The sequence below is a fragment of the Nerophis ophidion genome, linkage group LG16 (genome assembly GCF_033978795.1).
Source record: "Nerophis ophidion isolate RoL-2023_Sa linkage group LG16, RoL_Noph_v1.0, whole genome shotgun sequence".
Classification (NCBI taxonomy): domain Eukaryota; kingdom Metazoa; phylum Chordata; class Actinopteri; order Syngnathiformes; family Syngnathidae; genus Nerophis; species Nerophis ophidion.
The window spans coordinates 16,919,999-16,947,034 of NC_084626.1; the positions used below are offsets into that span (position 1 = coordinate 16,919,999).

The following is a 27,036-nucleotide window of genomic DNA, read 5'->3' on the forward strand; positions in this document are numbered from 1 at the left end:
GAACAGGTTTTATCCAGCCCACGGGATGAGTTTGCAAAGTATAAAAATAAGCCACAATTTTTGAATGGACAAAACAGCTGTTCCACTTGTGTCCACTAGATGTCGCAATAGCGATTATTTGTATCTTTGTAAATGATGCTAGATATGTAAAAAAACTAACCAAACCACATGATGTTAGTGCACCAGTCGAGGAAAATAAGCAAACTACATACAAACCCCGTTTCCATATGAGTTGGGAAATTGTGTTAGATGTAAATATAAACGAAATACAGTGATTTGCAAAACATTTTCAACCCATATTCAGTTGAATATGCTACAAACACAACATATTTGATGTTCAAACTGATAAAAAAAAATGTTTGTTCAAATAATCATTAACTTTAGAATTTGATGCCAGCAACATACAACAAAGAAGTAGGGAAAGGTGGCAATAAATACTGATAAAGTTGAGGAATGCTCATCAAACACTTATTTGGAACATCCCACAGGTGTGCAGGCTAATTGGGAACAGGTGGGTGCCATGATTGGGTATAAAAACAGCTTCCCAAAAAGTGATCAGTCTTTCACAAGAAAGGATGGGGCGAGGTACACACCTTTGTCCACAACTGTGTGAGCAAATAGTCAAACAGTTTAAGAACAACGTTCTCAAAGTGCAATTGCAAGAAATGTAGGGATTTCCACATCTACGGTCCATAATATCATCAAAAGGTTCAGAGAATCTGGAGAAATCACACTACATAAGCTTCACGGCCGGAAACCAACATTGAATGACCGTGACCTTTGATCTCTCAGAAGGCACTGTATCAAAAACCGTCATCAATCTCTGAAGGATATCACCACATGGGCTCAGGAACACTTCAGAAAACCACTGTCACTAAATACAGTTTGTCGCTACATCTGTAAGTGCAAGTTAAAGCTCAACTATGCGCCATTTATCAACAACATTCAGAAACGCCACTGGCTTCTCTGGGCCCGAGATCATCTAAGATGGACTGATGGAAAGTGAAAAAGTGTCCTGTGGTCTGACGAGTCCACATTTCAAATTGTCTTTGGAAATATTCGACATTGTGTCATCCGGACCAAAGGGGAAGTGAACAATCCAGACTGTTATCGACGCAAAGTTGAAAAGTAAGCATCTTTGATGGTATGGGGGTGCATTAGTGCCCAAGGCATGGGTAACTTACACATTTGTGAAGGCACCATTAATGCTGAAAGGTACAAGCAGGTTTTGGAACAATATATACTGCCATTTAAGCGCCGTTTTTTTCATGGACGCCCCTGCTTTCAGCAAGACAATGACAAGCCACATTCAGCACGTGTTACAACAGCATAGCTTCGTAAAAAAAGAGTGTGGGTTCTTTCCTGGCCCACCTGCAGTCCAGACCTGTCTCCCATCGAAAATGTGTGGCACATTATGACGCGTAAAATACGACAGCGGAGACACCGGACTGTTGAACGACTGAAGCTAAACAAGAATGGGAAAGAATTCCACTTTAAAAGTTTCAACAATTAGTTTCGTCATTTCCCAAAAGTTTACTGAGTGTTGTTCAAAGAAAAAGTGATGTAAAACAGTGGTGAACATGCCCTTTCCCAACTACTTCGGCATGTGTTGCAGCCATGAAATTCTAAGTTAATTATTGTTTGCAAAAAAAAAACAAAGTTTATGAGTTTGAACATCAAATATGTTGTCTTTGTAGTGCATTCAATTGAATATGGGTTGAAAAGGATTTGCAAATCATTGTATTCCGTTTATCTTTACACCAAACACAATTTCCCAACTCATATGGAAACAGGGTTTGTAAATAACATCCTGTAATTTGATTTTGATATTCTTTTTTTAGCTTGATGGATTAAAAATAAATACCAATGAGTTGACTGATGATCACGGAATTTATTCAGAAAGTATAAATAACGACAAATAAAGATAAAATACTATTAATTTGCAACATGTAAGTGTAAAAAAAACCCAACAACAAAAACATTATGATTTGTACAGTTTCAGAATGTGCGTGTTCTATTTTTAAAGAAAGAAAACAATCTGAAATTTTACTTATCTTTGAAATATCGTGCCGTGATTTTACCAGTCCGGCCCATTTGGGAGTACATTTCTCTCCATGTGGCCCCCGATCTAAAATAAGTTTGACACCCCTGTTTTAGCCAATCACCAACTCCCGATAGTAAAAAAAAAAAGTCCTGTCTCCAGACAGTGATCCAGATCGGCCCAAAAATATAATCTTTGGCGCAGTGGAAGAGTGGCCGTGCGCAACCCGAGGGTCCCTGGTTCAATCCCCACCTAGTACCAACCTCGTCACGTCCGTTGTGTCCTGAGCAAGACACTTCACCCTTGCTCCTGATGGGTGCTGGTTATCGCCTTGCATGGTACCTCCTTCCATCAGTGAATGTGAATGGGTGAATGTGGAAGTAGTGTCAAAGCGCTTTGAGTACCTTGAAGGTAGAAAAGCGCTATACATGTACAACCCATTTATCATTTATTTATCTCATTTCTGAAATGTCCTGAGAGTTTCCTCAAAATGAGCCCATGACTTTTTGAGGTATCTATAGTGGAATTAAATAAACGGAGAGAATCCTCTTGTTAGCCATCCTTTGCTTGCTTATGGTTGTCCATCGAGTCCGATGACGACATAATCAGCCAACCACTACATATACACTCACACGAGTTTTGTAACTCTGCTCAGTGGCCTTGTGGTTAGAGAATCCACCCTGAGATCGGTAGGTCGTGAGTTCAAACCCCGGCCGAGTCATACCAAAGACTCCCTGCTTGGCACTCAGCGTCAAGGGTTGAAATTGGGGGTTAAATCACCAAAAGTATTCCAGAGCGCAGCCACCCCTGCTGCTCACTGCTCCCCTCACCTCCCAGGGGCTGGAACAAGGGAATGAGTCAAAGGTAGAGGGTAATTTCACCACACCCAGTGTGTGAGTGACTATAAGTGGTGCTTTAACTTTACTTAAACTTTTAATTTTAAACGTAAGGTAATATCATAGGATTGATCCCGATCAGTCCCAAAATGCAATCACTTGTTTCTTCTTTCTTTCAGAAAGCAAAAATAAGAACAAGCTTAACAAGTAGATGTGTTTCTGTTAGGGGAGTTCAACTGTGGAACAGCTTGGATGATTCATTAAAATGTTCCAGTTCCATTCACACATTTAAAAAACACTTTAAGACTATATAAGAAATATATCACTCTTGAATTGACATTGTGATTAATATTAATTGAAAACTAAACTTGGATGTAAATATTAATGAAAGTGTAATTGTTTGTATATATTGTATATAATTGGTGAAACAGGTTTAATACGTGTGCAAGGATATTTCACATGCCTTTACTGTGTATATAATTGAACTACGTTCAATTATATACACAGTTATATACATTTTTATATACATTTTTCGGAAGTTTATATTTCTTTTGTACTTGACATTGCTTATAGGGTTAGGCGAAATAAGTTTTTAACTTCAGCCTAAACCCTTTCGGTCTGCAAATTTTTTTTTTTTTTCATTTTATGTATGTAAAACTGTTTGTTTGTTGACCAAAGAACAATAAACTTGAAACTTATCCTAATGTTCACATTTCCAAAAAGTTTCATGAAAATCTGCCCATACCTTTTTGTCAGACAAACCAATGGCAACAACTGCACAGGTAAAGATCAAGACAAAGGTGCATCAACTGGCCGAAAGCAGACTTTGATCACACAACGACAATCACAAGCTAAAGAAGAAAGATGCAAACAACAGATGACGCTAACATGAAAGAGAGCGAGTCATTGCAGTACTCACAAGCGATGATGTTGCCGTAGCGATTCTTGTTGCGGTTCTCATCCTTCTTGGCACTTTCCCAGGGCGCCGTCTGTCCCTCCGCCAACGCCTGAAGTCAAGGTACGAAAGTGGTACATTTTAGGTGTACATATGTCCCGATGCTCCCAGAGCTGTGCACACACGGGCCGGAAAAGTGACATGAATATTTACCCTGTTTCCATTAGCGTTGGAGGGACGAATGCTAATTACTTTGAAAAATCACTAAAGTACTATAACTGAACTCAAAGAATCAAAAATGTATGCTGTTTTTTTTTTTTTTGTGTGTGTAAAATTAATGATGTGAAATAACCCCACATGTTCCTGCGCTGTGCTGGGATGGCGCTCTGCTGCACATGCAAATTCACATTAAGAGCGTACTCACACAATGTCAATTGTACCGTGATGGACCTAAGCACGTCCCTTTCCTGGACTGGTCTGTGCTCATTTACTTGTCACATACTTTATATTCTTTCTTTGACTCTGTGGATTGTTTCAGTCCCATTTGAAATCCTTAATTACTTGCGAGAAGAGCAATCACTTTAACTAAAAAACAAGTTTTTCCTACTCACACCCATGTACATGTAATAATACCATCCAGCCCCGCCTCCTTCAGGACAAGCTCTACAAAATGCAAGTGGACCCCTGCCTGGTTGCCTGGATTTCGAACTACCTCACCGACAGGCCAAAGTACGTCAGACTGAAGGACATCACGTCTGACACTGTGATCAGCAGCACCGGAGCACCTCAGGGAACGGTGCTGGCCCCTCTTCTCTTCACCCTGTACACCGCTGACTTCTGCTACAACTCAGAGCTGTGTCACATCCAGAAGTACGCGGATGACACAGCCATTGTCGGGTGCATCAGGGACGGCAGAGAGGAGGAGTTTCGGAACCTGGTGAGGGACTTTGTTGTCTGGTGCCACACGAACGTCTTCCAGCTCAATCCGTCAAAGACCAAGGAGCTGGTCATTGACTTTGGGAGGTCGAGTCCACGGTCACAACCTATTGTGATCGAGGGAGTTGAGGTACAGACCGTGGACTCATTCAAGTACCTCGGGGTTTGGGTGGACAATAAGCTGGACTGGACTGTTAACACGGACCACCAGTACAAGAAAGGACAGAGCAGGCTGTACTTCCTCAGGAGACTGCACTCCTTCAACATTTGTAGAAAACTCCTGTGGATGTACTACCAGTCTGTGGTTGCCAGTGTTCTGTTCTACATGGTAGTGTGCTGGGGGGGCAGTACATCTAAGAAGGACAGCTCCAGACTTGAGAAACTGATCAGGCGGGCCGGTTCTACAATCGGAATGAAACTGGACTCACTGGTGACGGTGGCAGAGAAAGAGGACTGTGGACAAACTAGTGAGCATCCTGGATGATGCCAGCCACCCTCTGCATAGCGTTATCAGTAGCCAGAAGAGCCTGTTCAGTGCTAGACTGCTTCATCCCAAGTGCAGGACTAATAGACTCAAACACTCCTTTGTCCCACACACCATTAGACTGTACAACTCCTCTCTGGGACGGGGGACGGGGGGGATTAGGATGACAGGGGATGCAAAACAATAACAGTGCAATACGTTTTCATAACATGGTCACTACTGCCTACTTTGTCTTGTTATATTCTTATTTTACTGTTATAAGTTGTTATTCCCATTGTTTTTATTCTTTTTGTATCTCTATTTTGTTTTCTTTTAAACGCCCATTATTTACTTTTTACTTTTTTTTTTTTTTTTTAATTGATCTCAACTCTGTACACTGCTGCTGGAATTTTAATTTTCCTGAAAGAACTCTCCTGAAGGAATCAATAAAGTACTATCTATCTATCTATCTATCTATGTATGCTCGATCCACTACTATGGACTGGACTCTCACACTATTAACAAGATCCACTCGAAGTCCATTGCACCGGTCGCCAAGTATTCTCATTGTCATCCCATTGGGTTGAGTTTTTCCTTGCCCTGATGTGGGATCTGAGCCGGGGATGTCGTTGTGGCTTGTGCAGCCCTTTGAGACACTCGTGATTTACGGTTATATAAATAAACTTTGATTGATTAATTGATACAGTCGTCCCTCGCCAGATCTTTTTTTTTTTTTTAAAGCATATTCTACATATTTTTGGTCTTACGTTTTTACCATTATACCAATTCTGGACTATAAACCACTACTTTAAACCCTGCGGTTTAAAAAGCGGTGTTGCTAATTTATGGATGTTTCTTCACTAACCACCAAAAAGCAAATAGTTTTCATTAACCTGTTCAGTGGCCTTGTGGTTAGAGATTTGGATGGCAAGAGGCGGGGAGCAAACCTGCAACCCTCAAGTTGCTGGCACGGCTGCTCTACCCACTACACCACACCCTGCCCTGCTGCCCTAAGTTTATTGGTCTTATAAATAGTACTAATACTACCCTTGGATTGCTAGTAGTATTACTGTATTCGATCCTGGGCATGACGTTAAAATGCATTTTGCAGTGAAGGCTCCTCTATGGGGTCTTGGGGCACAAGGAAGTTAACCCCTAGGACGGCGTGGCGCAGTGGGCAGAGTGGCCGTGCGCAACCCGAGGGTCACTGGTTCAAATCCCACCTAGAACCAACTTCGTCACGTCCGTTGTGTCCTGAGCAAGACACTTCACCCTTGCTCCTGATGGGTGCTGGTTGGCGCCTTGCATGGCAGCTCCCTCCATCAGTGTGTGAATGTGTGTGTGAATGGGTAAATGTGGAAGTAGTGTCAAAGCGCTTTGAGTACCTTGAAGGTAGAAATGCGCTATACAAGTACAACCCATTTATTTATTTTACTATTACCCCAGGTGGCCCTTGGCAAAGGCCTAGTACCTGACTGCCCCCTAGCCAGGGTTACGGGGAAGACCTCAACGGCGGAGCAGGCGGAAGACGGTAGATGTAAGAACTACCACAACGGCTGCGATGGCAGAGAAGGCTGCAGCAGAAAAGGGTCCCCAGTTGTCTTGGACTCCATGCCACTGGACTCTGAGCCGGATATATCAAGGATCGTGTGGTGACTGTCTGTGCACCAGTCTACCCACGTTAAACTAAGTGGCGTACAAGCATCCTCCACAAAGGGAAATCCCCCTACCAGGAGGACCGTTATACTCACTTCGAGTGACCGCTGATGATGATGATGATTATAGGGTCCGCCCTGAGATCTGTAGGTCGTAAGTTCAAACCCCTGACTTGTCATACCAAAGACTATACAAATGGGACACATTATCTCCCTGCTTGGCACTCAGCATCAAGGGTTGGAATTGGGGTTTAAATCACCAAAATGATTCCCGAGCGCAGCCACCGCTACTGCTCACTGCTCCTCTCACCTCCCAGAGGGTTAACATGGGGATGGGTCAAAAGCAGAGAGTAATTTTACCACACCTAGTGTGTGTGTGTGACTATCAGTGGTACTTTAACTTTATTAAAAAACAGGTAAAAACACTGAACAGGTGTGTCATTGTCTGTGCTATTTCGCCAATCTTTTGGACTAGTTTGCTCACTTCAAGTGCTGCAGGGTTAACCTTTTGTTTAGTGCTTTCACTTCGAAGTACAAGTGCCGTTCTGTCCACTAATCAGTCAAAGCATTTATACTCGTGTGGCTTCTTCATTCATCGCTCCCAGCAAACTTTGTATATTTTACAACATAAAGTGCATCCAAAAATATGTAACATCATTTCCCTTTTTCCGCATTTTGTTATGTTACAGCCTTATTCCAAAATGCATAATATTCATGTTTTACGTCAAAAGAGGAATGCTGTAGCTCTGACCGAGTGACCATTGACTTCTTGGTCACCTCCATGACTAGACTAAGATGAATGCAGCAATGTACAGCGACATCCTGGATGAAAACCAATGCTTCCCATCCAATCTGATGGAGCTTGAGAGGTGCTACGAAGACGAATGGGCAAAACTGCCCAAAGATAGGTGTGCCAAGCTTTTGGCATCGTATTCAAAAAGTCTTGAGGCTATAAATGCTGCCAAACTTGAATCAACAAAGTACTGAGCAAAGGGTAAATTTTATTTTTTAATAAAAAAAATAATATTTTCACATTGTGATTATGGAGTATTGTCTGTAGAATTTTGAGGACACAATGCATTTATTCCATTTTGGAACAAGAATGTAACATAATACAATGTGAAAAAATGTGAAGCGCTGCGATTACTTTCTACTTTGCGGATGCAGTGAAACTAAAACTATGTTTACTTACTAAACCATCCCATGTGTGATGTCTATAGGAATGTTTTCATGCATAATAGTATGTGTTATAATAATATAATAAAGCGAGCATCATTAAAATTAGCTAATATGCCAACATGTTCACGAGTGTCTGTGTTAGTATTATTAACTTACAATGGCACTGTGTTCAGATTGTTTTAGTTTCACAAATTCCTAAGTAAAATCCCCAAGATGTCATCGTCTGTTGAGCTGATTTGAGCGCTGGGCTTCAGCAGCAAGTGAGTCTTTGAGGATTACTTCTGTTTTGTTTGATCAGCCTTTTTACTGGCGTGTGACAGACAGCGTTTCGAAAAAAAATAAGGGTGTAAATAAACATTTACAAAATCGTGCTGTGAAAATAACTAATCTGACAATGTACATATCTGCGGCTAATAAATGGAAAAATAGTTTGTTTTTATAGTTTAGTGGTTGCGGCTTATAAAGTACGGGAAATTCAGTAAGTGGTATTTATATCTTAGACAAGCGGTAGAAAATGCATGGATGGGTGGATGTACAAACCCCGTTTCAATATGAGTTGGGAAATTGTGTTAGATGTAAATATAAACGGAATACAATGATTTGCAAATCCTTTTCAACCCATATTCAGTTGAATATGCCACAAAGACAAGATATTTGATGTTCAAACTCATAAATATAGTTTTTTCTTTTTGCAAATAATAATTAACTTAGAATTTCAGGGCTGCAACACGTACCAAAGTAGTTGAGAAAGGACATGTTCACCACTGTGTTACATCACATTTTCTTTTAACAACACTCAATAAACGTTTGGGACCTGAGGAAACTAATTGTTGAAGCTTTGAAAGTGGAATTCTTTCCCATTCTTGTTTTATGTACAGCTTTAGTCATTCAACAGTCCGGGGTCTCCGCTGTCGTATTTTACGCTTCAAAATGCGCCACAAATTTTCGATGGGAGACAGGTCTGGACTGTAGGCGGGCCAGGAAAGTACCCGCACTCTTTTAGTATGAAACCATGCTGTTGTAACGCGTGACCTGGTATTGTCTTGCTGAAATAAGCAGGGGCGTCCATGATAACGTTGCTTGGATGACAACATATGTTGCTCCAAAACCTGTATGGACCATTCAGCATTAATGGTGCCTTCACAGATGTGTAAGTTACCCATGCATTGGGTACTAATATACCCCCATACCATCACAGGTGCTGGCTTTTGAACTTTGCGCCTATAACAATCCAGGTAGTTATTTTCCTCTTTGTTCCGGAGGACACCATGTCCACAGTTTCCAAATATAATTTGAAATGTGGACTCGTCAGACCACAGAACACATTTCCACTTTGCATCAGTCTATCTTAGATGAGCTCGGGCCCAGCGAAGCCAGCAGCGTTCCTTGGGGTTGTTGATAAATGGGTTTTGCCTTGCATAGAAAGGTTTTAACTTGCACTTACAGATGTAGCAACCAACTGTAGTTGCTGACAGTGGTTTTATGAAGTGTTCCTGAGCCCATGTGGTGATATCCTTTACACACTGATGTCTGTTTTTGATGCAGTACCGCCTGAGGGGTCAAAGTTCCGTAATATCATCGCTTATGTGCAGTGATTTCTCCAGATTCTCTGAACCTTTTGATGATTTTACGGACCGTAGATGGTAAAATCCCTAAATGCCTTGCAATAACTCGTTAAGAAATGTTGTTCTAAAACTGTTCGACAATTTGCTTACACATTGGTGACTCTCGCCCCATCCTTGTTTGTGAATGAATGAACCTTTCATGGAAGCTGTTTTTATACCCAATCATGGCACCCACATGTTACCAATTAGCCTGCACACCTGTGGGATGTTCCAAATAAGTGTTTGATGAGAATTTCTCAAATTTATCAGTATTTATCGGCACCTTTCCCAACTTCTATGTCAGGTGTTGCTTGCATCGAATTCCAAAGTTATTATTTGCAAAAAAAAAAAAGGTTTATCAGTTTGAACATCAAATACTTGGTCTTTGCAGCATATTCAACTGAATATGGGTTGAAAATGTTTTGCAAATTATTGTATTCTGTTTATATTTACATGTAACACAATTTCCCAACTCATATGGAAACGGGGTTTGTAAATATAAACGGAATACATCCATCCATCCATTTACTACCGTGTATTTCCTTTAGGGTAGCGGGGGGCGCTGGTGCCTATCTCTGCTACAATCGGGCGGAAGGGGGGGTACACCCTGGACAAGTCGCCACCTCATCGCAGGGCAAACACAGATAGACAGACAACATTCACAGCCACATTCACACACTAGGGCCGATTTAGTGTTGCCAATCAACCTATCCCCGGGTGCATGTCTTTGGTTTGTCCAATGGTAGTGAAGTAACTTTGATATACTATAGTGAATTGGGAGTTAAATCACCAAAATGATTCATGAGCGCGGCCACCACTGCTGCTCACTGCTCCCCTCACCTCCCAGGGGGTGGAACAAGGAGATGTGTCAAATGTAGAGGGTATTTTCACCACATCTAGTGTGTGTGTGACTATCAGTGGCTTTATGGTAAAAGAATGCGAGTACTTTCCTGGCCCGCCTGCAATCCAGACCTGTCTCCCATGGAAAATGTGTAACACATTATGAAGCGTAAAATACGACAGCGGAGACCCCGGACTGTTGAACGACTGAAGCTCTACATCAAACAAGAATGGGAAAGAATTCCACTTTCAAAGCTTCAACAATTAGTCTCCTCAGTTCCCAAACGTTTATTGAGTGTTGTTAAAAGAAAATGTGATGTGACACAGTGGTGAACATGCCCTTTCCTAACTACTTTGGCACGTATTGCAGCCATGAAATTCTAGTTGATTATTTGCAAAAAAAATTTAAGTTTATTAGTTTGAACATCAAATATCTTGTCTCTACAGTGCATTCAATTGAATATGGGTTGAAAATGATTTGCAAATCATTGTATTTCGTTTCCCAACAATTTCCCAACTCATGTGGAAACGGGGTTTGTACACCAAGCTACGAAAAGTGGACAGTCTCTTTTAAACGCATTTACAGAGTAAAGTGGTGAGGCAAGCTGCTCACTGAGACTCTGATCATGTAGTTTTAAGAGAAATGAGAAAGGAGGAAGGAGTTGAATAAAGGTAAACAACACCTGATGTTCACTATTTACGTTGTAGTTATTTGTCTCCGGCCAAGTGAATTGAATTCTAATGCAAACAGGCCAATGCTAAATCTGATGTGTTTATATTGTCGCCGCAAGATAAACACTGGCATTGATTCTTTATATATTGTTATTTACAGCTGAAATGGACCATAAGGAATCGCCTGACTGTCATAAATTCATCATTTACTTAGGGGACGACTTTCTGACTGTTGGAAACTGTGGACAAAAAACTGACCTTTTATGTAAAATCCTGTACACTTTGTTTTTAAATCATATCATTTTTTAAATGACGTTTGGAGGTACAACACACTGAAATCTACAATATTAGATGAAACCAGTGTAAATGTGACTATATGTGGCTGTTTGTGTTTACAGGCAGCAACACATTGCAAAAAAATTAGCACAAGGAGCATTTTTACCACTGGGTTACATGGCCTTTCCTTTTAACAACACTCAGTAAACGTTTGGGAACTGAGGAGACCAATTTTTGAAGCTTTTCAGGTGGAATTATTTCCCATTCTTGCTTGATGTACAGCTTAAGTTGTTCAACGGGGGTTTCCGTTGTTGTATTTTAGGCTTCATATTGTGCCACACATTTTCAACGGGAGAAAGGTCTGGACTACAGGCAGGCCAGTTGAGTACCCACACTCTTTTACTATGAATCCATGTTGTTGTAAGATGTGGCTTGGCATCGTCTTGCTGAAATAAGCAGGGGCGTCCATGATAACATTGCCTAGATGGTAACATATGTTGCTCAAAAACATGTATGTACCTTTCAGCATTAATGGTGCCTTCACTGATGTGTAAGTTACCCATTCATTGGGCACTGATACACCCCCTTATCATCACAGATGCTGGCTTTTAAACTTTAGGCCTATAACATTCCGGATGGTTCTTTTCCTCTTTGGTCCGGATGACAAGACGTTCACAGTTTCCAAAAACAATTTAAATGTGGACTTATCAGACCACAGAACACTTTTCCACTCTGCATCAGTCCAGGCCCAACGAAGCCAACCGCGTTTCTGGGTGTTGCTGATGAATAGCTTTCGCTTTGCATAGTATAGTTTTAACTTGCACTTACAGATGGAGCAACCAACTGTAGTTACTGACAGTGGCTTTCTGAAGTGTTCCCGAGCCCATGTGGTGATATCCTTTACACACTGATGTTGCTTTTTTTATTCAGTACCGCTTGAGGGATCGAAGGTTCGTAATACCATCGCTTACATGCAGTGATTTCGCCAGATTCTCTGAACTTTTTGATGATATTATGAACCGTAGATGGTGAATTCCCTAAATTCCTTGCAAAATCTTGTTGATCAATTTTATTCTTAAACTGTTCAACAATTTGCTCACGCATTTTTTCACAAAGTAGTGACCTTTGCCCCGTCCTTGTTTGTGAATGACTGAGCATTTCTTCAAAGCTGCTTTTATACCCAATCATGGCACCCACCTGTTCCCAATTACCCTGTTCACATGTGGGATGTTTCAAATAAATGTTTAATGAGTGTTTCTCAACTATTTCTGTCTTTTTGCCACTTGTGCCAGCTTTTTGTAAACATGTTGATGACATCAAAAGCAAAATTTGATAATTTTTGCAAAAAACAACAAAGTTTTCCAGTTTTTACGTTAAGTATCTTGTCTTTGCAGTCTATTCAATTGAATATAGGTTGAAAAGGATTTGCAAATCTTTGTATTCTTATTTGTATTTACGATTTACACAACGTGCCAACTTCGGAACTGTGTTTACCATGGTGAGGCCTGCAACCAATTAGCCACGATAAACAAGGCACGACTGTTGAGTGAGCCTGTTGTGGATTTGACTTCTGGATTAATTTAAATTGTTCTATTTATTTCTATCAGGAATTGTGTCAGTTATCATTCATAACCTGCAAAGAGCAATCGCATTAGGGTCATTCTTTAACTCCGCTCAATTGAGCGTGTTGGGCCGGGCCCACCTCTTCTGTGTGTGTGCGTTCACCTCGTACTCCTCCTTGAATCCGTATCCTTGACCACATTTCATCTGAGTGATGTGTTGCAGGAGGTCTGCAACTCGTATTGCTGGTTGAAACTGACCCGCCTGAAACTGACCTGTGAGACAGATAGAGGACAAACATCAGCAAATGGACAATCATATATGGACACCAGTCTTGATTAATCAATGAGAAGAGAGAGTCTTTAGTTGTATGAATCGTCATCGCCCATCTTTGCCCTTTTGGACAATTTCTATGTTTAAAACTTCGTGGGAATACTTTGGGGAAGATGTATTTTTATGTTCTCAGTCCACAAAGTAAGGTCCATAAAGGCCTGTTTGGAGGAGTTCGCTGAAGAAAAACAAGAACGAACATGACGGGCACGTACCACTCTGGTAGGCAAGTTCCACGGACTCCCGGCCGCCGTAGGGGAAGCTCTGCAGCGTCAGCGAGGGCTGGGCGAGCGAGGGCTGGCTGCTGTCTGTCAAGCGGGTTTGGGAACAAAATGGGGGCGGGGTTACCTTGACGGCGATGACAACAACAACAACCAGCATTTACTACATCCAGACATAAGTTGATGCAGTGGAGATGGAAGGAAATGAGAAGTGATGGAAAGATCGTAAACAGGTGTGTCACATTAGCCATGGGATTGTTAGCAAAATACCCCAATGAAGCGGGTGATCTGGGTCGCCATGGCAACAACAGTGCAACTTTGCTCCTTGTTACAAGCCTAAAGCGGCATCTTTGTGATTTGTTGTTATTTTTAGGGCACATGTTGTCACTTAAAGGGCTTTGTCATTAAATACTAGATAACAAAGTTACAGTGCAGACACACACTAACTACAAGTACACACACTTGAATAAATAAAAATGTCTACATAGACTGTATTTGCAATTTTCTGTCTAGCATATTGCTATTTGGCTTGTGTGTGTGTGTGTGTGTGTGTGTGCGTGCATGCGTGCGTGCGTGCGTGTGTGTGTTCTTGTATTGCTGCCCTTCTTGAGACATCAACAAGGAAAAGTACCTTCTATATGAGGACCGGTGAACAAGTTAGGACATAAATCATGGTCCCAATACAGAAAACCATTGAATCTAAAAGAAAGCCGAATACTATAGAGTCTGTGAACATTGCTCCAAAGTCAAGATTTTTTGTTGATTTAATGTTAAGGTAAGTTAAAGTACCAATGCGCCCGGGAATCATTTATGGTCATTTAACCCGCAATTCCAACCCTTGATGCTGAGTGCCAAGCAGGGAGGCAATGGGTCCCATTTTGTTATAGTCTTGCAAAGGCAGCAATATAGGATAAAACAAAAGGGCAGCTAAAGAAGGACTTCCCTATTCACCCGATAAAATACCCGGCAGGTGAACAGCTGATTTTATGACTTTCGGTGCTGACGTAAGACAACCCGCGTCCTATATGTGACCATAGGATGAACAAATACACTACAGTACTATGACTATAGTAACCATTAACATATATATATATATATATATATATATATATATATACATATATATATATATATATATATATATAGATATATATATATATATATATATATATATATATATATATATATATATATATATATATGTACATAGAGACATACTGTAATAACTTTAAGTAAATAATGAAGATTAAAAAAAACAAACTAAAAGAGGTCTTGTCTCACAATGTGTTGACTCTTTTCTTATAAAATTGGGAACAATTTCTCATATTCTTTGTTTCTGTAATATTGTAATATTTTCTTGTACACTGATTACTTTTTAATGTAAAATTATTACTTTTTAATGTAAAATCATTGCTTTTTAATCCAAATTAGTGACCTTTGCCATATAAAATTCTGACTTGTATCACAATATTGCCAATTGTGTTGTTGTTCTTGCAAAATAGTGACTTTTTTTTGAGTAAAATTATGACTTTTTTCATAATTTTGCCAAGTAAAATTCCGGTTGTTATTATATTGCCAACATTTGACCGTTCTCTTATAAAATTGTGACTTTTGTTGAAAAATATTACGACTATTTTCATAAAATAAAAAAAAATAAAAAATATTTTCTTGTAAAATTGCGAAACTTATTGAGTAAAATTCCGATTTTTATCATAACATTGCACAAATGTTCAGTTTTTCTTGCAAAATGTTGACTTGTGTTGAGTAAAACGACAAATTTTATTATAATACTGGCACAATTTGAAAATTTTCCTCTGAAATGGTGACTTTTTTCTTGTGAAATTCCAACTTATTTTTTAACAAGCTTTTTTATATTTGCATAGTATATATATGTTAGTGTTGTAAATACAATTCTTTATATATCCAGAAAGGGTGGTCCTAAAGAAGTAGGCATTTTTCGTAAGCCTCAAGAAGGTAATAAATACAAGAGTGCGTGTGTGTGTGTGTGTGTGTGTGTGTGTGTGTGTGCGTGTACTCAGGAAGGTCACATGTGCATCAAGTCAGCCATGAAATAGAGTCATAGCAGCAGCTTCACTACACCAACTATGATGAAGACATCGCTGTGCTAATGGGAGGATTTACTGACCCTAGTGACACGTGTGTGTGTGTGTGTGTGTGTGTGTGTGTTTGTGCCTGTGTGTGTATGTGTGTGTGCATGAAGGCCACCCACTACATGTCAGAGAGTGTTTACATTAATTCTGCAGTTTTATGGAGACTGGCTTACATATATATTGGTGATTCCTGACTCCACCCACATGACCGGCGTGTATATATACATCAGTACGCTTGTGTGCGTTTGTGTGTGTGTGTGTGCGTGTATGTCTACTCGAACTTTCTAAAAGGTGTTTCTCATCAAAAAAAGACATGTACAAATGTCATTTTTAATTGCTAGCACATTTAAATATGTGATTTAAAAAAAAAGCGCAGAAACGGAAGTGTAGACAACGTATTATCTCATGTAAGGCCTGCCGTGATTGGCTAAAAGTCACATGGGCGCGATTAGGATGCAGAACGAGCCCAGGTTAGCTTTGTCGCCACTGAGCTTCGCCTGGGGGAATTTTCTTTATCACGGCTTGAAATAAGAATCCAAATACTTTAAGGATGAGTGATCCCTTAGCTTACAACATGGAAACTAACAGCTGAGCTTATGACTGAAACATAGTCAGATGCAAGAGAGGAGGGAGGTGTTCAAAGGGAAAAACATGCAAATGGGAATAGTATTAAAAAAAGGGAAATGCCTGCAATGGGTTATACAGTGATATGGCTGAAACATCTTACTACGTATTTTGCTGGAGCATTTTTTGACTGAAACAGATAATTATTTACCTGAGTGGTGCACTATTTGGCTATAACACTTATTTGCCTGAGTAGTGCACTATTTGGCTATAACACTTATTTACCTGAGTGGTGATCTAGTTGTCTATAACACTTTTTTACCTGAGTGGTGCACTATTTGGCTATAACACTTATTTACCTGTGTGGTGCACTATTTGGCCATAACACTTATTTACCTGTGTGGTGCACTATTTGGCTATAACACTTATTTGCCTGAGTAGTGCACTATTTGGCTATAACACTTATTTACCTGAGTGGTGATCTAGTTGTCTATAACACTTTTTTACCTGAGTGGTGCACTATTTGGCCATAACACTTTTTTACCTGAGTGGTGCACTATCTGGCCGTAACACTTATTTACCTGAGTGATGCACTATTTGGCTATAACACTTATTTGCCTGGATGGTGCTCTATTTGGCCGTAACACTTATTTGCCTGAGTGATGCACTATTTGGCTATAACACTTATTCCCCTGAGTGGTGCACTATTTGGTTATAACACTTATTTGCCTGAGTGGTGCACTTTTTGGCTATAACACTTATTTACCTGAGTGGTGCACTATTTGGCTATAACACTTATTTACCTGAGTGATGCACTATTTGGCTATAACACTTATTTGCCTGTGTGGTGCACTATTTGGTTATGACACTTTTTTACCTGAGTGGTGCACTATTTGGCCATAACACTTTTTTACCTGAGTGGTGCACTATTTGGCTATAACACTTATTTACCTGTGTGGTGCACTATTTGGCCATAACACTTATTTACCTGTGTGGTGCACTATGTGGCCATAACACTTATTTACCTGTGTGGTGCACTATTTGGCCATAACACTTATTTACCTGTGTGGTGCACTATTTGGCTGTAACACCTATTCACCCAAGTGGTGCACTATTTGGCCATAACACTGTTTTACCTCAGTGGTGCACTATTTGGCCATAACACTTATTTACCTGTGTGGTGTACTATTTGGCCAAAACACTTTTTTACCTGAGTGGTGCACTTTTTGGCCGTAACACTTATTTACCTGAGTGATGCACTATTTGGCTATAACACATATTCACCCAAGTGGTGTACTATTTGGCCGTAACACTTATTCACCTGAGCGGTGCACTATTTGGCTTTAACACTGATTCACCTCAGTGGTGCACTATTTGGCTGAACACTTATTTACCTCAGTGGTGCACTATTTGGCCATAACACTTAATTATCTGAGTGGTGCACTATTTGGCTGTAACACTTATTCACCAAAGTGGTGCACTATTTGGCTATAACACTTATGTACCTGAGTGGTGCACTATGTGGCTGTAACACTTATTCACCAAAGTGGTGCACTGTTTGGACATAACACGTTTTTACCTGAGTGGTGCACTATTTGGCTGTAACACTTATTCACCCAAATAGTGCACTATTTGACCGTAACACTTATTCACCTGAGTGGTGCACTATTTGCCTATAACACTGATTCACCTCAGTGGTGCACCATTTGGCTGAACACTTATTTACCTCAGTGGTGCACTATTTGGCTATAACACTTATTTATCTGAGTGGTGCACTATTGGGCTATAACCTACTATTTACCTTACTGGTGCACTATTTGGCTCCAACCTACTACTTACCCTACTGGTGCACTATTTGGCTGTCACGTACCACTATTTAATTTAGTGGTGACTATTTGGCTGAAACCTCTCATTATTTAATTACCCTTGAAGTGCACTATTTGGCTAACACTTCTGACTGTTTACTTAAGTACAGTGCACTATTTGGCCGACACTTATTACTCTTTACCCTTGTGGTGCACTGTTTGAAACCTCTTTTTGTTTAATGGCGCACTATTTGCCTGAAACCTCTCACTATTTTCTTGCGTGGTGCACTATTTGGCTAAGACCTCTTTCTGTTTACCTTAGTAGCGCACTACTGAACAGTTTATACAATAAAGGTTTTAATGTGTTAAATTCAGACTGCAATATTGTGTTCCACAGCTCATTATACACCGGGTCGTTCTTCACACTCTCATGCTATCAAATGTTTCTGCGGCTGCAAGACAAAGAATAAAACATTGATTGTAAGAGAGCGCGGACAAAGACTGAAAGAAAAAAAAATCTGTGGGTAGAGAGGGCTATGAATATGATATAGAACATAGAATATGTCATACAAGCTGTGTAAGCAGAGAGTCAAGATGCAGCTCCATCTAGTCGGAGCACATAAAAGTTAAAAATGACTCCCTCAACCCAGCACTCACCTTCAATTACCTAGCACTGACACATTATGGCCACACAAAATGACTACTATTAGCTATAATCACCCTGCATTCAGCTATTGCAATGCTGAGCGAGGCTATGGAAGAATAATCGCCCGTGCGGGAATAAAACACTAAAAAGTACATTCAGCTTGAGCATGTTCCACACTAGTAATGTGTACATGGACAAAATGCATTTATTTTGATCATCATTCGGATTACAATGTTTCTGTGTACATGGACCATGAACAAATCTGACTATGATCTTTTCATGCATCACACCTTAGATCGGAGTACTTTAATTTGACATGCGCAGAACCTGACATGAAAGGAAAGGTCTGTTGTTTGTGCTATGGCGCCATTTTTCGGACGAGTTCGCTCATTGCACGTGCCGTAGAATACGCAGTGACTTCCACTGTAAACAAACGTGGCTTTCTGCATTTCTTCTTGTCCGACGTCATGGTATTAATTCATAATTGTTACCTTCTGTTCACTACTTTTGTTTTACCACTCTTTTTGAAATGGAGCTGTTCTGTGCCTTTTATATAGTTATGTGCGAGTTGTGGCGCGTTTTCATGTTACGACATTCTGTGTATATGTCTGAGGCAAGTATAGTGGTTCTGCTATGTGTTTGTGATCTTGGATCTGCACTATTTCAGGCAGTCAGAAAGTGAGGTATACCAATGTACATCTGGCACAGCCACTACGGCTGGCCCCTGTCACACTAGCAGTTAGTATTTGGAATAGCTGTAAGGTCGTGAATAAAACAGCTTGTTAAGAGGACAACAGGATCCTTATTTTAATTGTTACATCGACACATGACACTCCTGATCAACAGACTCAACAATATACACAGTCGTGGTCAAAAATTTGCATACACTTGTGAAGGACATAATGTCATGGATGTCTTGAGCTTCCAATAATTTACACAAATCTTATTTTTTTGTGATAGAGTGATTGGAGCACATACTTGTTTGTCACAAAAAAAATCATGAAGTTTGGTTCTTTTATGAATTTATTATGGGTCTACTGAAATTGTGACCAAATCTGCTGGGTCAAAAGTATACATACTGCAATGTTAATATTTGGTTACAAGTTTCACTGCAATGAGGCACTTTTGGTAGCCATCCGCAAGCTTCATCAGTTTGAATTTTTGACGACTCCTCTTGACGAAATTGGTGCAGTTCAGCTAAATTAGTTGTTTTTCTGACATGGACTTGTTTCTTCAGCATCGTCCACACCTTTAAGTCAGGACTATGGGAAGGCCATTCAAAAACCTTAATTCTAGCCTGATTTTGCCATTCCTTTAACACTTTTGACGTGTGATTGGGGTCATTGTCATGTTGGAACACCCAACTGCGCCCAAGACCCAACCTCTGGGCTGATGATTTCAGGTTGTCCTGAAGATTTTGGAGGTAATCCACCTTTTTCACTGTCCCATTTACTCTCTGTGAAGCACCAGTTCAATTGGCAGCAAAACAGGCCCATAGCGTAACAATATCACCACCATGCTTGACTGTAGGTGTGGTGTTCCTGGAATTAAATGCCTCACCATTTCTCCCCCAAATATATTGTTGGGTATTTTGGCCAAACAAGTCAATTTTTGTTTCATCTGCCATCACACTGACAAAGATTAAACCTTCTGGGGGAACTTTCTGTGGTCAGATGTAACCAAATATTGCAGTATGTATACTTTTGACCCAACACATGTGGTCACATTTTCAGTAGACCTATAATAAATTCGAAAAAGAACCAAACTTCATGAATGTTTTTTGTGACAAAAAAGTATGTGCTCCAATCACTGTATCACAATAAAATAAGAGTTGTAGAATTTATTGGAAACTCAAAGGCCTACTGAAACCCACTACTACCGACCACACAGTCTGATAGTTTATATATCAATGATGAAATATTAACATTGCAACAAATGACAATACATCCTTTTTAGTTTACTAAATTGCAATTTAAAATTTCCCGCCAAGTATCATGTTGAAAACGTCGCGGAATGATGACGCTTATTTTGACGCGTGCTTGTGACGTTTTTGGTTGGAGCGGACATTTTATCCCAGCACCACTCACGGCTAAAAGTCATCCGATTTAATCGCATGATTACACAGTATTCTGGACATCTGTGTTGCTGAGTATTTTGCAATTTGTTCAATTAATAATGGATACTACAAAGAACAATGCATTTGGTGGAAAGCGGTGTAGCAACACAAACACAGCCGGTGTTTCTTTGCTTGTTGTGAAGCTTTAATATGGAACAGAGCGGTCAAGCGAACATCTTTCTCTACCACATGTCAACCGGCAAGTTTCGGTGAGGAAATTGTGGTAATAAGTTGGCTCTTACCGTAAACATGAGCGGAGCTTGTGTCGTTCTTCCTGAAGCTGTCAAAGAGGCAGCTGCGACTTTCTTGGCTCCTCCATGGCTTCACTCAGAGACACTGGCGGTCACCACACCCCTCCAACTTTCAGGTATGACTTTATAATCTCACTAAAACACTAGTAACACAATAATCAGATAAGGGATTTTCCAGAATTATCCTAGTAAATGTGTCTAATAACATCTGATTCGCTCCCACTGCCCTCGTCTTTTTTTTTTCTTCTAGTCCTTCACTCTCACTATCCTCATCCACGAATCTTTCATCCTTGCTCCAATTAATGGGGAAATTTTCGCTTTCTCGGTCAGAATCGCTCGCGCTGCTAGTGTCCATGATTGTAATCAATGTGCGGATGTGAGGAGCCCTCACACCGGTGACGTCACGCGCACATCGGCTGCTACTTCAGTGTACAGACAAGGCTTTTTTATTAGCGACCAAAGGTTTCAAACTTAATAGTCGATGTTCTTTACTCAAACCTTTCAACAAAAATATGGCAATATCGCAAAATGATCAAGTATGACACATAGAATGGACCTGCTATCCCCGTTTAAATAAGAACATCTCATTTCAGTAGGCCTTCAAGGCAGGCATGACATTATGTTCTTTACAAGTGTATGAAAGCTTTTGACCACGACTGTAAGATTGTAGCTGAGATAGGCGCCAGCGCCCCCCGCGACCCCAAAAGGGAATAAGCGGTAGGAAATGGATGGATGGATGTAAGACTATTTCTGTACATGTTGACGGGGGTAGACAGCAGCAAGACAATCACTTAATTCCGAAACTAGTAAATTGATCATCATCAAAGTATAGCTGACATCAAAGACATACGCAGTAAGAATGATTTGAACCCGAATTTTTAAATCATTGTTTTCTACAACCCGAATGACATACATGTCTTGATCAGAATTAAATTTTCATCGGAATGTGTGAGATCGGGTCGCACTATTCCAAATGGTGTGTTTACATTAAGCATTTTTATTCTGGTTAGGCTTTTAATCCGATGAAATGTGTCCATGCGCACATAGCTACTGATGAAGTTTCCTGTTATTGGAGTTGCTGTCAAAGCACTCTGGCCTCAACTCACTTCACTTTGCTTCTTTTATACTTCTCCGTGACTTTGCGCGGCCTCGCCAAAAAGAAGGCTGCGACGCACCGTCCTTGCTGTGACACAAAAGGCTGACGAAGACGAGCAAGAAGACGGCTGCGCGGCCTTGCTGCATGCATCAGCGTCTGACAAATCGATTGAGAGAGCGAGACGTGTTTGCACATAAGAGGCGCGACGCCGCGGCCGTCTTCTCCTGATCCCCAGGATTTGCATGGCGTCAGCGTTAACTCGCCGCGTGCGCGCTCCTAACTTGCCCACGTGTCCTTGTGCCTCGGGGCACTGACCGAGTGTGGCGAGGTGTTTGCATGATTGTGTGTCAAATGAAGCTGAGACAACACCTGAGCTGCACACAAAGCCACCCAGCTGCTACAAAACACACGTACACACACATACATGCACACGTACACACGCACACGCACACACACACACTCCTTTGGCAGAGCTGGCTCCTTTTGACTTTGATCCCTCAATCTGCACGTCCCGCTCTCTTAATAACTTGCTTCTCGCTGCAGCTCCTTTTCCATTTTGGCTTTTGACAAACGACTCAGCCGCCGCGAGTCACAAACTTCCCGAAACACGTCAAAACGTTGAAGTTTTGCTTGAAGGCTGCTGAAAATTTGAGAAGGTAGCTGATGAAAGACGAAACAGACTGTCCTCATCCTCATCATCATCATCACCATCACCATCACTTGATTGGGATTTAACAGAGGAACGTATTATTCAAATTTGTTTGCAGGATACTTCCTGGTCAAGGGAGCTGTTCTAAGTGGTTGGAGGGTGATCATCGTTATATAAATGAAGTATATTCATATAGCACTTTTCTCTAGTGACTCAAAGCACTTTACATAGTGAAACCCAATATCTAAGTTACATTTAAACCAGTGTGGGTGGCACTGGGAGCAGGTGGGTAAAGTGTTTTGCCCAAGGACACAACGGCAGTGACTAGGATGGCAGAAGCGGGAATCGAACCCGCAACCCTCAAGTTGCTGGCACGGCCACTCTACCAACCGAGCTATGCCGCCCCATATAAGGTTGGACTGTATAGTTATAAGGGCCGGCCCCTGGCATAAACACTCTATGCAGTTGTTTAGGGTCCCAACCAAGGGAGGGATTACAGTTTTTTCCAATTGCTTACACACTAAATTGTAAATGTTTACATAGTTAACAAAGTCTACATAAAGTAAACAAAACCACTGTGCATATTTGCCTAATATTAGGCATAGACTCTGCTTCACAGTTTTTGTGAAATATTACACACAATGCTTAACACACACCTTCCCATCTTGCACATGTGATGTGGATGATATATATACTATGGCCTGATCCAGCTAGACGAGCAGGTGATGATTAGAATCAGTAAGTTTTGAGTATGTTCTTTCATAGAGTTGCAGTTGCCTAAGTCTGCACACGTAGCCGATAGTCTATGCCAGTGGTTCTCAAAGGGGGTACGTGTACCCCTGGGGGTACTTGAAGGTATGCCAAGGGGTACGTGAGATTTTTTTTAAATATTCTAAAAATGGCAACAATTCAAAAATCCTTGGATGTAAGTTCATAAACTGTGAAAAGAAATGCAACAATGCAATATTCAGTGTTGACAGCTAGATTTTTTTGTGGACCTGTTCCATAAATATTGATGATAAAGATTTTTTTTTTTTGTGAAGAAATGTTTAGAATTAAGTTCATGAATCCAGATGGATCTCTATTACAATCCCCAAAGAGGGCACTTTAAGTTGATTATTACATCTATGTGTAGAAATCTGTATTTATAATTGAATAACTTGTTTATTTTTCGACAAGTTTTTAGTTATTTTTATCTTTTTTTCCAAATAGTTCAAGAAAGACCACTACAAATGAGCAATATTTTGCACTTTTATACAATTTAATAAATCCGAAACGGATCACATAGTGCTGTACTTTACTTCTATATCTCTTTTTTTTCAACCAAAAATGCTTTGCTCTGATTAGGGGGTACTTGAATTAAAAAAAATGTTCACAGGGGGTACATCACTGAAAAAGGTTGAGAACCACTGCTCTATGTTGTCATTTTTATTTATCTACAGATTTGTATTCTTTATTTAAATTTGTACTGCGTGTCATGGTTGACTACTATGATATGTTACTTTACCTCACTGTGGTAAAAATAAATATTCTCAGTCTACAAGATATATATATTTTTTTTCCATTTGCTTGCACACAATTTCACAAAGTGTGTGTCTTTTTTCAAAAGGATTTACACACTTTTCCATTTACACAACATTATTATTTTTTTTTAATTCCTAGGTCATTTTAAAAATGACACAAACATATGCCTAATCATCGAAATAAAGTAAGCATTTGGTAAAAATGCAGTTTTATTTTCATCTCACTCACACAGACTTCAAATGATAAGACACTCTTAGAGTGAGTTACCCAGAACAGTGATACATACTAAACACATTTGTAAAAAACAAAACAAAAAAAAAAAACTATTTTACTATAAGCAATCACATGTTTGGGGAATTTTGCCCGACCTTTTCAACATATATGTGATGAATGATTACTGTAACTTGACTAAATTTATTGGCAAATCCACAGCAATCGTCATTGTTTAATTTGAAGTGGGCCTATACATAAGGACCTAAAGAGAAAGTAAAAATATCAATTTCAAGAAATGCTCAAAAATGATGCTGCAAACTAAAAATATGTATTTTTACCACAGTCAGGTAAAATAACATATCACAGTAGTCAACAATGACATGCAGTACAAATTAAGGGGAGCAGTGAGCAGCAGCGGCCACTCGGGAATCATCTTTGGTGATTTGTAGTACACAACTATAACTATTTGATATTTTCTTATATGACAAATGTGCTGTTTTATACGGCAATATTGTTTAATGAAGGACACTTATTACGTATGTCCAGCTTGTGAGTTATTGTATGCTTAGCTGTTGTGTAACAGCTAGGTCCTAGTAGCCTATAGCCTAACAGGTTTTCTTTTGTAAAATGACTTGACTAAAATAGAAGAAAATACCAAACTTGTGTGCATATTGGAGGACATTTAGATGCTAACTGGCTGTCCAGCCTTCCACAAGTAAACAGGCTGGAGAACTTACAACAGAGAATTTAGCTGCAAGCTGATGTCATCTGAGCGGTAGGTGGTAGCAGGGGTGTATATTGTAGCGTCCCAAAAGAGTTAGTGATGCAAGGGGAACTGGGTATTTGTTCTGTTGTGTTTAAGTTGTGTTACGGTGTGGATGTTCTCCCGAAATGTGTTTGTCATTCTTGTTTGGTGTGGGTTTACAGTGTGGCACATATTTGCAACAGTGTTAAAGTTGTGTAGACAGCAACCCTCAGTGTGACCTGTATGGCTGTTGATCAAGTATGGCTTGCATTTACTTGTGTGTGTGAAAAGCTGTACATATTATGTGATTTGGCCAGCACGCAAAAGGAATGCCTATAAAGGTTTATTGGCGCTTTGTACTTCACCATACGTCTGCGTACTCAGCGTTGTTTTAAAAAGTCATGTATTTTACTTTTTGAAACCGATACCGATCATTTTTTAAACTGATACCGATAATTTCTGATATTACATTTTAAAGCATATTATCGGACATCTCTAGTAACTATAAAAAAGAAAAATGCAAACTTCTAGAAAGGAAGAACGTCTGATCACCAACATCAAAACAGCCTCTATAAATGTTCCACCCAAGGCAAGAAGAAAACACCTTGAAAGGTTAGATTGAATTCTGTACTACACTCTGAGAGGGAGGAGTATTGTGGAAAGAACATTCTGGAAACATCATGCTGGGGATCCAGTCGATACAAATAAGTGTGCCGCTCAGCATGATGTACAAAACAGCATCTGGTCCTGCAGCTGGATGCAGGGAGGAGGGAAGATTGTGGTCTGGTGGGAATCAATGAACCTGGTGTGGACAAAGTATTTAGACACCGCTGAGCTTTAATAGCTTCCACTTTCTTCAAGACGTTAATAAAAAGAGCTGTGTCCATATACTTTTGTCCAGTCACATTACATTCTGATGGTTGTGGACACAGGTGGTGATGACAGACATAAAGATGAGGAAACAAGCAGTTGATGAATGGATAAAGCGGGGAGGAGAAGGTGTGACAGGATGTGACAGCAGCGCCAGTAAAATGTAGATGAGGAAATGAGCGATGGTGCTAATTAGCATAGAGCTCATTAGCGGAGGACACACAGTCAATGTTAATGTCTTCAAGTACATTTTTCTTTTTTCTTACCCAGGGATGTGGTGGCAGGGACGGGCTCTTTGGACACTGCATGGTGAAAAACACAACACAATCAATAACACACAGAGGCCTGCATACTGAAGCCACGGTGAGACTGAGCTGACAGTGTAACAGTACGGTGTGATTGCGGTTAAAGGCCTACTGAAATGAGATTTTCTTATTTAAACGGGGATAGCAGGTCCATTCTATGTGTCATACTTGATCATTTCGCGATATTGCCATATTTTTGCTGAAAAGATTCAGTAGAGAACATCCACGATAAAGTTCGCAACTGGAGAAAAGCCCTGCCTCTACCAGAAGTCACAGACGATGACGTCACATGTTGATGGCTCCTCATATATTCACATTGATTTTAATGGGAGCCTCCAACAAAAACAGCTATTCCGACCAAAAAACGACAATTTCCCCATTAATTTGAGCGAGGATAAAAGATTCGTGTTTAAGGATATTGATAGCGATGGACTAGAAAAAAAAGAAAAAAAAAACGCAATTGCAATCGCGTTGCATTGAGACGGATTCATATGTTTTTACAGACATTTCCGAGGATAATTCTGGGAAAACCCTTATCTTTCTATTGTGTTGCTAGTGTTTTAGTGAGTTTAACAGTACCTGATAGTCGGAAGTGTACGTCCACGGCCGGGTGTTGACGCGCAGTGTCTCGGG

At 40.2% G+C, this 27,036-nt stretch overlaps 1 protein-coding gene across 1 annotated transcript in view; it reads right to left on the bottom strand.

Annotated features, from left to right (window-relative positions):
* ptprt (protein tyrosine phosphatase receptor type T) overlaps positions 1–27,036 on the bottom strand; it is a 489,779-nt gene that overhangs the window by 88,879 nt on the left and 373,864 nt on the right. Inside the window, exons 21-24 of the mRNA XM_061874425.1 lie at positions 26,365–26,400; positions 13,503–13,595; positions 13,123–13,232; positions 3,797–3,884 (exon numbers count right to left, since the gene is read on the bottom strand). Coding sequence (XP_061730409.1) covers positions 3,797–3,884; positions 13,123–13,232; positions 13,503–13,595; positions 26,365–26,400 — 327 coding nt within the window. The remainder of the gene's footprint in view (positions 1–3,796; positions 3,885–13,122; positions 13,233–13,502; positions 13,596–26,364; positions 26,401–27,036) is intronic.